The following is a 16,496-nucleotide window of genomic DNA, read 5'->3' as shown; positions in this document are numbered from 1 at the left end:
TGTTTAGGAAGTGGAGGAATAAACAAAACAAGGGTCTTATTTTTATTTTTCTGGTGAAAACGGGCCAAGAGATGCCCCTGAAGGACGGACCGTCCTTCGTGTTACGGACTGTTCTTTGGACCATCCCTTAGTGGGAATTTCCAGAGAGTTCTGGAAATTTTTGAAACGTTACGGCTCCACGTTACGGCCCGTAACACGTGTTACGGTCCGTAACGTCTCACCGTAACGCAGGACAAATTTCCAGTGAAGACAGGCTTCAGTAAAATGAGCATAACTTTTTGTACGTAGCTTTGTTTGGGCTGAGCGACCTACCGTTGGAAAGATATTTCAAAGATATATAACTTTCATCAAGGAAGTTTTTCCAAATTCGCAACAAATTTTCATGAAAATCGCCCAGAAGACAGACCTACCAAAACCTAGGCGAATTTAAGAGCCCTTAAGAACTTCACTAGTTGGTTTGACTTCAAAACGACGATCCTCCACCCGAATTCATCAAGAATGGGTTCATATAGATAAAATATCATCTTAACACTAGATTTTTACAAATTCACACCTAGTTCAAGTTTACGGGGTATTACAAAAAACCTTTTAGATAATATGATCACGCACTCAACAAAACATGCAACAAACTTTACCTTATTCCCAAGCAAGTTTGAATCGGCTGTGTTCCCGTATAAACTTATATTAGACAAATATTTACCTAATAAAGAGTAGTAGAAAAGGTAAATTCTCTAAACTCTAAGTCCATTAAAATGCTATAAGTATACTTGGGGTGTGCTAAATTCCCTTTAACAAGGTAAATATGTCGATTTTATGTGTATATGTAAGAAAAGAAGTTAGTCAAGTTACTATCAATCATTTTCTCTTTAGACAATTTCTCATCCAACAAAAAAAAAAAAAAAAGAGGAAACAAGGGATGACAATCCTGGCGGAGTTGCTACTACCATTGAAAGTGGATCATGTAGAATATAAAATTTCAATGTATTAAAAAAGTGACTAAAAAAGCAATTAAGTTGTCCCAGGGCCATGGCTATAAAAGGGTAATGGAATCATTGAATCTACCATGGCCTGTGTACCACTAATCTTCTTCTAGCTCCAAAGATACACCTTCCATATTAATCTTCTTTTATTTTCTCATTGCTCATTGGGTCCAATTTTGTGGGGGAAAAAAGAAACAATAATATTTGCAAAAATGGCACTTCCTTATACCCAACAAGATGAAAAAGCTCTCCCTGATGCTTGGGATTACAAAGGAAGGCCAGCTCTTAGGTCCTCCTCTGGTGGTTGGGCTAGTGGTGCAATGATTTTAGGTGGCTTTGCTTTTCTCTCTCTTTTTCTTTTTTATTTTCGTCAATATCTTTATGCCTTTATGGAGAGTTTTTACGAATATAATCAAATAGTGATGCATCTAAATGATCAGATAAAGACTGCATTCATTACCCAACGAGGCATTTATTATTACAAAGTGATAATTGTCATGTTAACGGGGAAATTAGATAGGAGGAGTAGTCTTGTGTACAAGTATTTCTGGTCGAACCTATCCAACTCAACTAAGAAGAATCAAACCTAATGGACGTATCTTTTTTCTTTTAGAGGGTACTCCGAGTAGTAGCGGATACTTACCTCTTAGGATCTAGACCCGTCTACTCGAGATTTGTATGATTACAAAAGAAAAGATGTTCCCATATATAAACCACCATGTTAATGGCGGGTTAGGCAAGATCTTTGTCAAACTGGTACGTCCAACTCAACTAAGAAAATTTAAAGAACTTGAAAGACTTGTAGGACCTTGACCCGCCTACCCTGATCTTGCATGGACGCACAAGAAAAGGTGCTCCTATGTGTGCTTAGTGATTATGTTTGTTCACGAGAAAGGATTCCTTGCAACCATTCGTAGGTCTAGCAAAATCCATACTTTCAAATCAAAACACAACGTTTAAATTATAAATTTGTCACTGCCTCATCAATTAAGTTGGGGGAGGGAGTTAGCCAGGCGTTGTCTTCTCTTCCCTTTTTTCCATCAGTTGCACTTAATTATATTCTCTTTCTTGGATCTTCTGCCTCTGATTTATTTTTGCTAATTAACTCATGTTCTTTATTTTGAATAATATCTAGGTGTTGAAGCTGTGGAGAGGCTAACAACACTAGGCATTGCTGTAAACTTGGTGACTTATTTGACTGGAACTATGCATTTAGGCAATGCTACTGCAGCCAACAATGTTACCAATTTTCTTGGAACTTCTTTTATGCTCACTTTGCTTGGTGGATTTGTTGCTGACACTTTTCTCGGAAGGTCCGTTTTTATAAACACGTTATAGCAGATTACTTACCATTTATTTTAGTTTACGAATTCATGTTTATTAAATAGACACTACTTGATAAAGACAGAATTTTCTATGGACGTTTTCCGACTAGTCCATCAGAAATATCCCCTTTTTTTAGATAGGGATCTAGTAGCTCTGTTGGTTGACTACCTGAACTTTCATCTTGTTGGTGAGAGTTAAAATTTCCATGTTGTAATCCCCTCCGCTATTTCCCCGTCCCCTACCCCTATGTAATGAAAAAAATTCTGTTTTTTTAGTAGTGAGATTTATCTATAATTACCTTTTAATTGATCGGATTTTATAAATAATTATTATACCATCATTACATAGAACTTATAACTTTTATTTTAATTGTTATTGCAGGTATCTTACAATTGGAATATTTGCCACTGTTCAAGCAATAGTAAGTGTCCCAAAAACAAAAGTTCTTTCCTTTTAAGTGCTATTATCACATGGGACTTAACCTAGTCATCAAAATGACTTTTCTTCAGTCATCAAATTGACTGTCTAATTTATTCCTTATGTGAAAATAATTGATGTATAAATTTTTAAGCAATTTGTGATGAGGAGGCTCGAAAAATTCAAGAAAGAATAGCATAAATTAGATTGTACGAGTCAAGGGGGAGACGAATTGTTGATCTAATCACATTCAAAAACCAGCCATATTATAATTGTTAGGGAGAGGAAATTAGAAAGAGAAAATGAAAAAAAAAATAATGACACTTGGTTTAATTATAATTTGTCGTGAAGATGAAATTCGAGAATGGGAAAATGAGAAATTTTTTAATGACACTTGGTATAACTAATTTGTGTGTGAAGAGGAAAATCGAACATGAATGAAGAAGTTAATGATGATTATTGATTGGACAAAGGAAGAACCATTCTTCATTATGTTATGTGTCATTTGTTACATTGTTATTCTATATACATTCAATCTGAAATGAAATAGTAACACCAATCAAAGGAATTTTACTTTATATATACTGAGAGCATTTTTTTTTCTCTTACATTTGTTGGTGTATTTTAACTTGATATAGTAGATAACCTATATAATCAATGAATTCAACCAAACCTAATATTCTTTACACAAAAAATCTTAAAAAATAGTATGAAAAGTAAGAAGAAGAAGCTTTACCTTTTTATTTTTAAGTATTATATTAGGTAACTTGATAGCATAAAAAAATTAAACCAGTATACAAAAGTTAAATTCTAATCGAATTTGTCATTTGTTATGATGAATAGGGTGTCACAATCTTAACCATCTCTACCATAATCCCAAGCTTGCGACCACCAAAATGTGACCAAGGCAGATCTTCATGCATCCCGGCAAACAGCAAACAACTCATGGTCCTGTATATAGCCTTATACATGACAGCCCTCGGCACCGGTGGCCTGAAATCGAGCGTCTCGGGTTTCGGTACCGATCAATTCGACGACAGGGATGAGAAGGAAAAAGGACAGATGATTAAATTCTTCGATTGGTTCTTTTTCTTCATAAATGTTGGTTCACTAGGTGCAGTTACAATACTGGTGTACGTTCAAGATAATTTGGGAAGGGAGTGGGGTTATGGTATATGTGCATGTGCTATTGTGATTGCACTTGTTGTGTTTTTATTTGGCACAAGGAAATATAGGTTCAAGAAACTTGTGGGGAGTCCATTGACACAAATTGCTTCAGTATTTGTGGCTGCTTGGAGAAATAGGCATTTGGAAGTGCCTTCAGATTCTTCACTTCTCTATGAAATTGATGATAATATTTTTGGTGAGGGAAATAAGAAAAGCAAGCAAAAATTGCCTCATAGCAAGGAGTATCGGTGAGTTTTTCATCTTAAATATATTTTCACTCATTTTTTTTTTTTTAGTTTATCTTAATTATATAAACAGTCGGTATAAAGTAATTTATATACTGTCATATCAACTAGATCTAAAATAATTTAAATAATACATTCTGATATAATGTAAAGCTTTGTTACAGGATATCAATTATTTCTAAGCATTAATGGTGAAAAGATATTTACACAATCAAGTCACTTAAAATATAACTGTATAGTAATTTCTGATTAATAGAATTGATTGATGACCTAAAATAAGTAGTAACCTATTGTAACATGTTAAATCATATTGATCTTGTAAATAACTCTTTAAACTGTCAGTCATATTGATCTTGTAAATAACTCTTTGAACTGTCAGCGTAAATCATAAATATAAAAAAACATAATAATTTGAAGAAAGAAGGTTGGAGTGGGTCTACAGACAAGGCCCTATGTTCAATAGTGAGTCAAATAGCAAAGTATCTCATAATATTTTGCAGGCTCTCCATGTCAAAATAGAAATAATGTTATTCAAGGATGTTGATGAATTGGTTGATGGTAGCTATCAAAGATTGGCCAACTATATATGGGGATAAGTTCACAGCTTTGCATCAACCTTGTTTTTTATTAAATATTCATCACCTACTTAGAATAGACAAATTAGATTGAATATTTATGCAAATAATGCAAGTGATTAAGTCAAAATTTCAAATAATATAATCGCACATAGAAAATTCCATTAGTTCTCATTTGTGGCTTATATTAGTCTCCTGAAAATTGTATCAATGCGTTTCCTTCGTCCAATTTTTTCATGACTCAAAAAGGAATCCACTTTTTCGAAAAAGAAGAAAAAAAGAACCTTCTTTACTATACACATGATTCACTAGAGTACTGTTATCGCTTTAACGTCAAGGAATTAGGACTGAATCATTCATGACTAGGGAAGACATTCTTTATACAATTATCATAACTTATCATGTTGTAAGAAGTTTAATTCTCAAGAAAATTTAAGGTAATTACAATATATACATAGTCAAGTTAGTTATAAGGTAATTAATTAGAAGTAAGTATTTATGATAACCATTAATTAGTAACCTACTAAAAATGATAACTAATTTTCTATCATAACTTAAATTACATTGAGGCCGTAAAAAAGAGTTTAATTTATATACACCGTCATTAACAAAAGTACGAAAGACAATTTATGTAGATCAGAGTTTACCACCATAAAGGATGTGATGAGGTGGATATGAGCCATTGACCCTTAATTAAAGGTCTTGTATTCAAGCTTTAGGTATGAAAAAAAAATCTGATAGGGAGTGTTTCCCTTTAACAGGCCTTATGCAGCGCGAAACTGAAATAAATATGATTATGGAACAACGGATAGAAAACGACAAAAAATGTAGACCATAATTTTTAACCCTGCTTTTGTTTTTGTTTTGCAGATTCTTGGACAAGGCAGCCATTAAGGTAGATAGTGATCAATCTACTGGAAGTAATGTTGTGAATAAGTGGACATTGTCAACCTTAACAGATGTTGAAGAAGTAAAATTGTTAATCAGAATGTTACCAACATGGGCCACAACTATTATGTTTTGGACAGTCTATGCACAAATGACCACATTTTCTGTGTCTCAAGCAACCACTATGGACCGTCACATCGGAAAATCCTTCGAAATTCCCCCCGCCTCACTCACTGTTTTCTTCGTCGGAAGTATCCTCTTGACCGTAATTTTTTACGATCGAGTCATGGTTCCAATTTGTCGACGTGTCGCTAACAAATCACATGGACTAACCCCATTGCAAAGAATTTTCATAGGGTTAATCCTTTCAATTTTAGCCATGATTGCTGCTGCCCTAACAGAGGTTAAAAGATTAAAGGTTGCCCACTTAAATGGGCTAACAAATGATCCAAATGCCATGATTCCAATGAGTGTATTCTGGTTAATTCCACAATTCTTGCTAGTAGGGGCAGGTGAGGCATTTACATATATTGGCCAACTTGACTTTTTCTTAAGGGAATGTCCTAAAGGGATGAAGACAATGAGTACAGGGTTATTTTTGAGTACCCTTGCACTAGGGTTTTTCTTTAGTTCAATTTTGGTCACAATTGTGCATATGGTCACTGGAACAACACACCCATGGCTAGCTGATAATTTGAACCAAGGGAAGCTATATGATTTCTATTGGCTTTTGGCTATATTGAGTGTGTTGAACTTGATGTTTTTCTTGTATACTTCGAAAACATATGTGTACAAGGAGAAGAGGCTTGCCGAACTGGGGATCGAATTGGAGGACTCTGGACCAGTTTGTCACTAAGAGGACACACTCTGTCACTACTGGAAAAAGGCGAAGAGATCCATCAGAAATGTACTTATCGTTATTGAATCCTTCAAAAATCTTTCGCATTTTTCTAGTAGTGGATCCATAAAAAAAAAAGTCCTTAATTTATTATTTTTCTTTTCTCTTTTTATTCCCCCCCCCCCCCCCCCCCCACCCTTTTTTGTTTTTTTGGACTTTTAACTTTTGGCTACTTTGATTGAGCTTGTACAACTTTTTATTGGAAGGGTTTATGTAAGATAACAACCTTTTTTTTTTTATATGTACAGAGAATGGGAAGAGCTTAGGTAATGAAAAGTTATAGAGCTCTTCTCAGTGTTTCCTTTCTTTCTTATGTATTACCATAATAATGTAATGCAATGCAATATCAGAGTTTCATGATTTATGAAACCTTTTATTTTACTTTATGTCTGACTCATTTCTCTTTTCCCCTTATATTAAATTAAATTAGTTTTATGTCGCATGTTTTTTTTTTTTAAAAAAAAAAACCTTCACATTAATCAAATGTTTCGGGTTCTAACTTCTGAATGGAAAATAACCTAACAGAAGTGATTCCCCTTTAGAATGCGAATTTAGAATAGTCGAGTAACTAAATTATGCATATATACCAAAGTTATAAAAAACACCAAAGAAAACTATATAAAAGCATTCGTCATTAATTAATAAGATGATGAAATGTATGCAAGTAATTAACTGACATCTTCTTACCAGCATTATAACAATTGTTTATGGAAAGGAAAATTTAGCGGGAAGTTGTTTATGGAATTTTTATGTTCCATAAAGAATTGTCTTTGATTTAAATAATATATACATTTGTTTGCTAAACTATTTGTCACCTGATTTGCTTCTCGTAAATTTTTGGATGTATGTACTGTTACTGCTAAAAAAGATTTTTAGAATGAGTAGTTGTTTAGTTGTAGAATTGATCTAATTTTTTATTTACTAGAATATTCAGTTTCTGAGCTATATATGGTAAAAATTTACTATTTTAATCATACGAGGAGTCTATTATTTTGTTGATGTAGCTTTTTAAAACTTTACATCAATGAAATTGTTTAAAACATAAACTTTTATTTATATTTTCAACATTGCTGCTTTCGTCACTTAAAAGAAATCTTAACAAACATGTGGTGTACACAAGAGCGGGTGAATAAGAGATTTTATCTTGGACATTACTAGCTATGTCACTTATTAGACATTTATTACTTCTCTGCGACAGATGAAACGGCAATAATTAATTTGTCTTAATTACAAATTCTTTTTTAACTATTTGAGCACATCACACTATCCTAGTGCAAGTTGCAGAAGTATTTTCACATTAATGAACTAGAAAGGTATTGCATGGCTACAAACGTATGTCACCAGCTAGCACTACTAAGTACTACTCCTAATACCTACTTGAAATTTTTAATAGCAAATATTCGCAAGGAATTAAATACACGAAAGGGAAGAGACCTTCTTTTAGTTGTTTGAATCACTATATTTGGTTGACAGGCAAGGTCTCAGTCTAATCTTGAGAATGAATAAATTCTTCATCGAAAATGTTTTTTCTTTAATGGGATCATATGCGACAGCACGAATATAAATTGATCAATCCAGTAAACTCAGAATACCAAATTATTATATTGAGTCCGACATATAGTTTGTGGGATGGGCGCACTAGACTCTTTAAATGGTCTGAGATAATTTTCATCTCAGGAGCTAATATTGAATTAGATACAATATTCATTTCTTTTATCATAGTATTAGAGATAGATTCATCCAGCTTATTTAATCCGATGTTGGGCGCTTATATTATGTTGTTCACGCTATAAATGTCCAGTTAAGGATGTGCTTATAGGGGGTGTTAGTCTCACATTACTTATGGGATGGATACTTGAACTCCTTATACGATCTTGAACTATCCACACCTCACGAACTAACTTTTAAAATTGAATTAGCTAGGTTCAGTATCTATTGCTTTATCAGATTACTCAAAGGCAAGTCCTTATGCGTCCAATGTGAGAAGGAAAGCTTTCATTTTTCACATGATTTACAAGAATGACCTAAGAAATGGGTGACTTTAAACTTTTGACTTCAGGAATAAAACTTCAAGTTTGTCATGTTTTGCCTCATGGACAATCCTTTTAACTTTTGAACTTGAAAGTTTTGCGGACTTGACAAACGAAGGTCAAAAGTTAATTTCTTATTATTTTAATCATTAAATGTATTTGATTACCAGATGGCAATAGAAAACCTCCCTTAATTTATTGTCGTTCACGTAAGCTCACGATTCCACATCATCTGATTGATTTGCAAACATCCACCTAGCCGAGTAACCCTAATTTTTCTGTCACTAATTTTTATTGATTTGTTAGAAAAATATTTTAATATTTAAAAGAATAATTTAATTTTAATTTTAACATAAAGTTTTTATAAACACGCAAATATTATGATTTGTTTATGATTACAAATTTTAATTTCTTTTCAAAATAATTCATATCAAATCAAATTATATCGTATAAATAATGTTATACACATATTGTTATCACTTAATTTTAATAAATTAAGAAATATTCTCACTTCGATTTTATTGCTTAACCATTAGTGTGATTTGATGTACGCTGTTGTGGAGTTGATAAAGCTCCTAAACCAAGAAGACAAAGGGAAAATAGGCACTAGAACAGTAGGGTGCTTGTCTGCCTTTTAAAATACGCGCAGGGAGAAAATAAAAGGATATTTCTTGGAAGATACGCCTAAAAATTTCAGGTTTATCTTCCAAAAAAGATTCTTATATTTCCTCTCTGCAGTGCTATTAGTACTCTAAAAAGCAGACACCCTAATGTTATACTGTTTTAGTGCCATTGCAAAGAATTTTCATAGGGTTAATCCTTTCAATTTTAGCCATGATTGTTGCTGCCCTAACAGAGGTTAAAAGATTAAAGGTTGCCCACTTGAATGGACTGACAAATGATCCAAATGCCATAATTCCAATGAGTGTATTTTGGCCAACTTGATTTTTTCTTAAGGGAATGTCCTAAAGGGATGGAGACTGTGAGTACAGGGCTAATTTGAGTACCCTTGCGCTAGGGTTTTTCTTTAGTTCATTTTTGGTTATAACTGTTCATATGGTAACTGGATCAACACACCCATGTCTAGCTGATAATTTGAACCAAGGGAAGCTCTATGATTTCTATTGGCCTTTGGCTATATTGAGTGTGTTGAACTTGATGTTTTCTTGTACACTTCGAAAACGTATGTGTACAAGGAGAAGAGGATTGTCGAACTGGGGATTGAATTGGAGGACTCTAGACCAGTTTGCCACTAAAATAGAGGACGCACTCCGTCACTACTAGAAAAACACGAATTTCAACGATCTTTTCGTCGGAGATGTACTCGTCCCTACCAAATCCATCGAGAATTTTTCGTGCTTTTCCAGTAGTGAATCCATCATCACAAAAAAAACAAAAACAAAAAAACAAAAAGAAACGTATTTTCCTTTTGTTTTTTTGGACTTTAACTTTTGGCTAACTTTGATTGAGCTTGTACACCTCTTTATTGGAAGGATTATGTAAGATAACAACCTTGTTTTATATGTACAAAGAAAGGGAGAGAGCTTAGGTAATGAAAAGTTATAAAGCTCTTTTCCAGTGTTTTCTTTCCTTCTTATTGTATACCATAATAATGTAATGCAATGCAACATAAGTGTTTCAAGATTTATAAAACCCTTTCAATTTTTCTTTATGTTTGGCTTATTTCCCTTTTCCCCTTAAATCTAATTAGTTCCATTCACATAATCTTTTTTATTTCTTATCCTTTGATTATCTACTCAACATAATAGATAAAAGATAAAGATCCTTGTTGATACAGTATATGTAATTGATATCTTCTCACAAACATTAACTGAAAGTATTTAAAAGGAGGATTATACGCGAATCGAACCATAGAGGTAATACACTACAAAAAAAATGGGTAATTTGTTTAAAAGTTGCAATTTGCTTAAAACCCCCGCGAATTGCAACTTTCAACCTCCACAAATTATTCACTTTTTTGTAGCGATAGATTTCGAATATCAATGTTTGCACAGAAATAAGTCCTTGTTATGGGTCAAATGTGAGAAGGAAACTATTAATTTCTCATTAAATGTATTTAATCAATAGAAATTCCCTTTCCATGTAAGCTTTTGGTTTCTCATTTTCTACTACATACTCAGTTGTTTGATTTGATTTGAAAACATCCAGCTAGTCACAATTGTTAAAATCAAAAAGGGTCTTGATATTTCTAAAAAAAGTCTTTCAATGCCTTACAGTTTTAATTGCAGTAATATTATTTATTTATTCGAGCATTTAAGACATTTGAAATTTCATTTCTTTTTTTTTTTCAAAGATCCATCCTTATGATGGGGGAGTTAGGCATGACTCCAACCTGTATTTACCAAAAATCTTAATTACACTGAGGAGGACATAGACCTTAGCCTCATTTACATTGTGAAAGTTAGAAATAATCATCAAGATGAAATTTTGATTACTATACCTAAGCATAGAGAGATGAGTAATCCTTCTCTTGTTGAACAAGAAGCAATAGAAGGACACTATATACATCTGTGAGAGTACCAAAAAGTAAGTAGTTAAGTCAACTATCATCAATAGTGAATTGGTTTCTTTTGCTTCTGAATCTGAATTGGGAACCCCTCAAGTTCTAGCTGCATTGAAGCTCTAACCTTGGAAGGTAGGGAAGTAGCTTCAGTGAAGATAGAAGAGATTTTTGAATCTTCTCCCCAATTGGCAAGCATGTTCGCAGTTGAGTTCCCTTCTCTATAAATATGAATAAAGACAAATTCACCATGGCTAGTGTCTCTCATAATCTTACTCATGATCTCTCTGATTTGCCATGGAGGTTTTAATCTCCCATTGAGTATATTAATAATTAGTAGAGGGTCAGATTCCACCACAACTCTGGGCAGTCCAAAATCTTTGCAGATGTTAACTCCTTTCCAGATTGCATTTGCTTCCGCCACATTGTTGCTGCATTGGCCATAGAATTCTACAAATACCTTGATCATTTTGCCTGTGTGATCTCTGATGATTCCGCCTCCTCCTGCTGATCCTGGATTGCCTTTGCTACAACCATCCACGTTGAGTTTAACCCAGTTAGGGCTCGGTTTGTGTTATATCCCGTACTTTCGCGTATTCGGGAAAATTCGGAATAATTTTGATTTGTAAGGAATAAGGTCATATGTTAATTTGAATTAATATATGTGTGTGTTGCTCATGAAAATGTTGATGTGGAAACCCGGAGGAAGGCCAAGGGCAAAAAATTGGAATTTCGGAAATTAGTTTCGGAAATTACAAAACGAGCATTATAAGTCATTGGGCTCAAAAAAAAAATAAGAGAATGAAGGCCCAAATGGAGAGGTTTGGCCGGCCATGGCTCATGCCTTGGCCCAAACCCACAATATGAAATTGTCATGTGATTAGTCATGTGACAATTATATTTAAAAGAGGTCTCTATCCTTTGAAGCTTCAAGAAACATATGAGATGAAAGAACAAAACAAGAGAAGCAAAAAAATAGAGTATATTCGGCCATGACCATGGAATTTTAGCCCTTTGAAATCTCCCTCCAAAAATTATTTTCTTGTGGTATTCCTACTATATTAAGGGCCCTCTACAACATGGTGCAATTGTTTGGGAAGAAAGAGCCCTTGTTTCTTCAATATGACAACATGTTTGAGTGAAGAAGATTGGAGAAAAAGGTAAGAATTCATTCCATGTTATTATGTTATGAAGGTTTGTTTGTGTTGTAGTATATGGAAATAAGTGGAATTCATGAAAATATGGAAGTTTGCAAAGTGGGTGTGCATATGTATGTGTGGTCGTGTGTGTGTAGTAATGTATAGGTGTGATGTGTTGAATTGTATGTTGCCTTCTAGTTGTATGTAGGATGGAATGTATATTGGAAATGAAAGTTGAATGAATTTGATGGAAGATGGAAAAATTGAATGTTGGTCGTGTGGTATTTGAAGTTGAAATGAGAATGAATTAATTTGGTTTAACATGTTAGTTGTGTTATTGTGATGCTTGCAATGTAAATGAAGATGAAATGATATAAGTTTGCATTGAAATGGAATGTAGAAGTTTATGTCGTTTTAGTATGATTTTATGACATTATGAAAATGGAGTTGTTAAGGTGCAAATTATGATAATTGCTGATGAATTTGGGATATGGAAGCGTGTTATGAATAAGTATGTTAAAGATTAGAAGTTTTAAACGAATTATGGTTTTGGTGGAACTTTTATACACTTTATGGAATAATGTGAAATGGTTCCAAATCGTATGTAAATGGTCTTAAGTTAGTTAATGAATATGGAAATGTTGATATTAGTTTGAAATTATTAAGTTGCAATGGAAGTTGTTGGACTATGTGGAAAGGAAGACTAGTTATGTTATAATGCATTTTATGATGATTGTTGATGTTGTTGGTATTGTTGTGTTGCCGTTGTTGATGTTTTGGGCCGAGTTGAATTCTCGGGGGGTGTTATATGTATAGGGGAAGTGCTGCCGAAATTTCGGTAGACAAATGCATAGTTAAATGAATTCTTGGAGTCTTGAAATTCTTAATTGGTAACTTTGACCATTTGCAGATTCTGAGCGAAACGGGATTTGAGTTTTGACGAGCGTAAGACGCACGAAAGGTATGTAAGGCTACCCCATTCCTTCTTTTGGCAAGTCCTAGGTATACTAGGTCGATACCGGAGCCCTGGAGGCAATTCTGTTCTTGAAAATCCGAATTAGAAATTGGGTACTATTCATCCAATTCAATTGAAGCATAAAACTCTCATTTGTGTTAAAAAGTGATCTAATGCCCGAAATTTTTGTAAATGTATTCGAATCGCTTCGGAACCTTCATGTATGATTCCATAGACCCCAAATGTCTGTGATTCATGTCCGCCACCTCGACTTGACCCGAGGTGGGCCCGCTAACCCCGAGACTCTTCTGTTTGTTCTATTAGTCTCATTTTTGTATAATGTCGGCAAAGGACTTTTGTTTATGAATTTGGCTATCGTAAAATAATGTTTGGATCGCCACGATATCCTAAACTATATTTTGAACCATAATTACCATTTTGGAAATATTTTTGTGAAATGAACCCCGCTTTGATTAATTGTTCGAACTATTTTGACTAATGAGTCAACATATGATTTTATCAAGTTTGCAAAAGTATTTTGATATATAAATTGCATTGTCTGCTCACGACTCCGCTCGTTCCCTTATTATGACTTCGTTCACCGGTTCCCAGACCGGTTTTGATTCGTGTGCCCTATGATTAATTCGGCCGTATGCTGTGTTACGGTTCCCGAGACCTCGCCATAGGGCCGGGTTCCGTTTGGAGTTATGTTGTGATATGGCTGGCGATATGCTATGATGATATGTGTGTTCGGGGATGTACGGAGATTTGAACCTTCTGGTGTTATGCTGTGTGTGGCACCAGCGTCGGAGTGGTGACCACGTTCCTGAGCTTTGCATGATTTTATCTGCATTATGTATATATATGTTTTGGTACAGATTTTGATATACTGGTCAGTATTCCCCTTTTGTATCCGGTTTGTTTTTCAGTTGTGATTTACATTTCTGTACTATATGCTTTACATACTCAGTACATCTTTCGTACTGACCCTCTTTCTTCGGGGGCTGCGTTTCATGCCCGCAGGTACAGAGATCAGTGATCTGCCAGTGTAGGCCACACGTTCTGCTACTACAGAGTGCTCCTTTGATCCAGAGCCCATATGTCGGTACATATCCCTTGTGATGTATATGCATATGTATATTTGACTATTTTGGGGTACGGCGGGGCCCTGTCCCGTCATATGTTTTCGTTCTGCATTTGTAGAGGCCTGTAGTCATATATGTGGGTCGAGGGTCCTATGTGTGTCTGCTTTAGTCACGATTTGTGTCTTAGTGCGGTCCGTCAGTTATGGTGGCCAAAATGGCCCTTATGTTGTATCTGTACATACGATTGGCGACGTATATTCCGCCAACCTATCAGATTTGGATACGGCCAAATGGCCTGTATATTTGTATATGTGCATTTGTACGGCGATGTGTATTCCGCCGCTCCTTCCTGTTCTGATATGATATTTTGATATGTGTGACCGCTTAAGACAAGTTTTGATTTGAATTATGTTTAAATGGCTAATATGAAATTTGAGTTAAGTTTGGATTTGATAATTGGATATGTAAGTCTGTCTGGATGCCCAAGTAGGGTGCCAGTCGTGGCCCACGGGGTTGGGTCGTGACAGTTTGTGCCAGTATACTGCTAGAGAATGAGTGATAGGCCTGAGATTCTCCATTTTGTTGCACTTGTCCAACCAAGAGCTGGGCATATGTACGTCTGGGAATTGAGCCTTTAGAACCAGAGATATGAGCTTATTTATTTGCTGTATGATGAACCAGGTTGACATCTTCTTGTCTTCAAATCTAGCCCTACATCTGTTTTTCCAAAACTCCCAACAAATAGCAACTGGTAAGCACTGTAAAATACAAGTATGAACTAAATTCTTACCTTTAGCCATCCACCATTTCATGGTGGACATTCTGAGTTGCCCATGTACACGATCTATACCACAGGTGTTGCAAAAATATTCCCAGACTTGTGTAGCAATTTTGCTTTCACTGAGCAGGTGTTGAGAAGTTTCTATTTTATGAATAGGACAGCATTGCAAATGGAGGGAAGGTAAATTCCAAATCTCTTCACAGCATCATCAGATGGAATCTTGTTTTGAAGAGCTCTCCACATGAAAAAGCAAATCCTAAAAGGCATTTTCTTGTGCCAAATTTTGGAACTAGCCAGGGTAGTGCCTTTTCTCCTTCGAACAATATGCCAAGCAGATTTGCTAATGAATTTCCCTGACGGATCAGAAGTCCAGATCGGAATATCGTTCCTAGCAAGGTTAAACTCAATAGAAATAACAGAATTAATGATATTCTGTGGTAGAATCCTTCTTAGTTTCACAATATTCCAATGATTGCCAGAATAGAAAACTTTTACCATAGTATTTTTGGGGGTTCTCTGGTTCTGAACCAGTCTAGCAAGAGGACCAAGTTCAGTCCAGTTATCCCACCAAAATGATGCTTCTCCATTACCAATCTTCCAAAGAATTATAGGATCAATCATTTTATTGCTATCCATAAGCCTCTTCCAAATATGGGATTGGCCATAAGCCCATTTCTTAGCAACTGGATGAAATCTCTTGCACTAATTAGCTTCTAAGAAAGATCTCAATAGAGAATTTTGAGTTCTGAATTTCCACCAAAGTTTAGCAGAGAAGGAGTTGCAGATGTCCTTCAAAGTTCTGAATCCTGCTCCTCCCTCACTAACTGGATAGCTCATATCATTCCAAGAACACCAATGTTTCTTTTTTCTATCACCATCCATACCCCAGAAAAAATTAGCTATAATCATTTCAATTTGATCTAGGGCAGTCTTAGGGGGGGTGAACAGCAGATAGAAGGTGTAAAGGAAGAGCCTGAGCACTGATTTGATGAGGACAACCTTATCACCATAGGATAGTAGTTTGCCCTGCCATCCCTGTAGTCTTCTGGATACTTTAGCCACCATGGTGTTGAAATAGATAATTTTTTTCCTCCCAACATAAATAGGGCATCCAAGATAGATCATAGGGAATTGGCAATGGTTGAAACCAGTAATCCCTTTTATCAAGCTGATTCTAGGATCGTCCTCTTTAAAGGTTACATAAAAACCAGATTTGTTTCTATTGATAAGTTGTCCAGAGACACCTTCATACTCCCCCAATCTACTCATTAGGAGACCCAGGGAATGAGAATCACATAAGGAGAAAAGAATAGTATCATCTGCATAACACAAATGAGAGATATTAGGGCCATTTTTATCCATAAAAAATGGAATAAATTTAGACTGATTTAGTGTTTCCATCATTATAGTAAATAATTCAGCTCCTATGATAAAAAGAGAAGGGGAAAGAGGGTCTCCCTGTTTGATACCCCTTGTGGAGTTGAAGAAG

General features: G+C 35.0%; 1 protein-coding gene across 1 annotated transcript; it reads left to right on the top strand.

Moving 5' to 3' along the window:
- The first annotated feature begins 595 nt into the window (after window positions 1-595).
- On the top strand, window positions 596-6,848 carry LOC132608730 (protein NRT1/ PTR FAMILY 6.3-like). Its single transcript, XM_060322464.1, has 5 exons — window positions 596-1,310; window positions 2,116-2,293; window positions 2,688-2,727; window positions 3,567-4,138; window positions 5,581-6,848. The coding sequence occupies exons 1-5, from the start codon at window positions 1,193-1,195 to the stop codon at window positions 6,452-6,454; spliced, it is 1,782 nt and encodes a 593-aa protein (XP_060178447.1). The 5' UTR covers window positions 596-1,192; the 3' UTR covers window positions 6,455-6,848.
- The last annotated feature ends 9,648 nt before the right edge of the window (window positions 6,849-16,496 follow it).

Source organism: Lycium barbarum, chromosome 9, assembly GCF_019175385.1.
Source record: "Lycium barbarum isolate Lr01 chromosome 9, ASM1917538v2, whole genome shotgun sequence".
Lineage (NCBI taxonomy): Eukaryota > Viridiplantae > Streptophyta > Magnoliopsida > Solanales > Solanaceae > Lycium > Lycium barbarum.
Note: the sequence above shows the minus strand (reverse complement) of the source record. Positions and strands in the feature narration are given on the sequence as shown.

Excerpts from the sequence above, each read along its gene's own strand:
- LOC132608730 (XM_060322464.1), top strand. The coding sequence starts at position 1,193 with ATGGCACTTCCTTATACCCAACAAGATGAAAAAGCTCTCCCTGATGCT. Across the intron at positions 1,311-2,115 it reads TAGTGGTGCAATGATTTTAG|GTGTTGAAGCTGTGGAGAGG; the intron begins GTGGCTTTGCTT and ends AATAATATCTAG. Across the intron at positions 2,294-2,687 it reads GCTGACACTTTTCTCGGAAG|GTATCTTACAATTGGAATAT; the intron begins GTCCGTTTTTAT and ends TTGTTATTGCAG.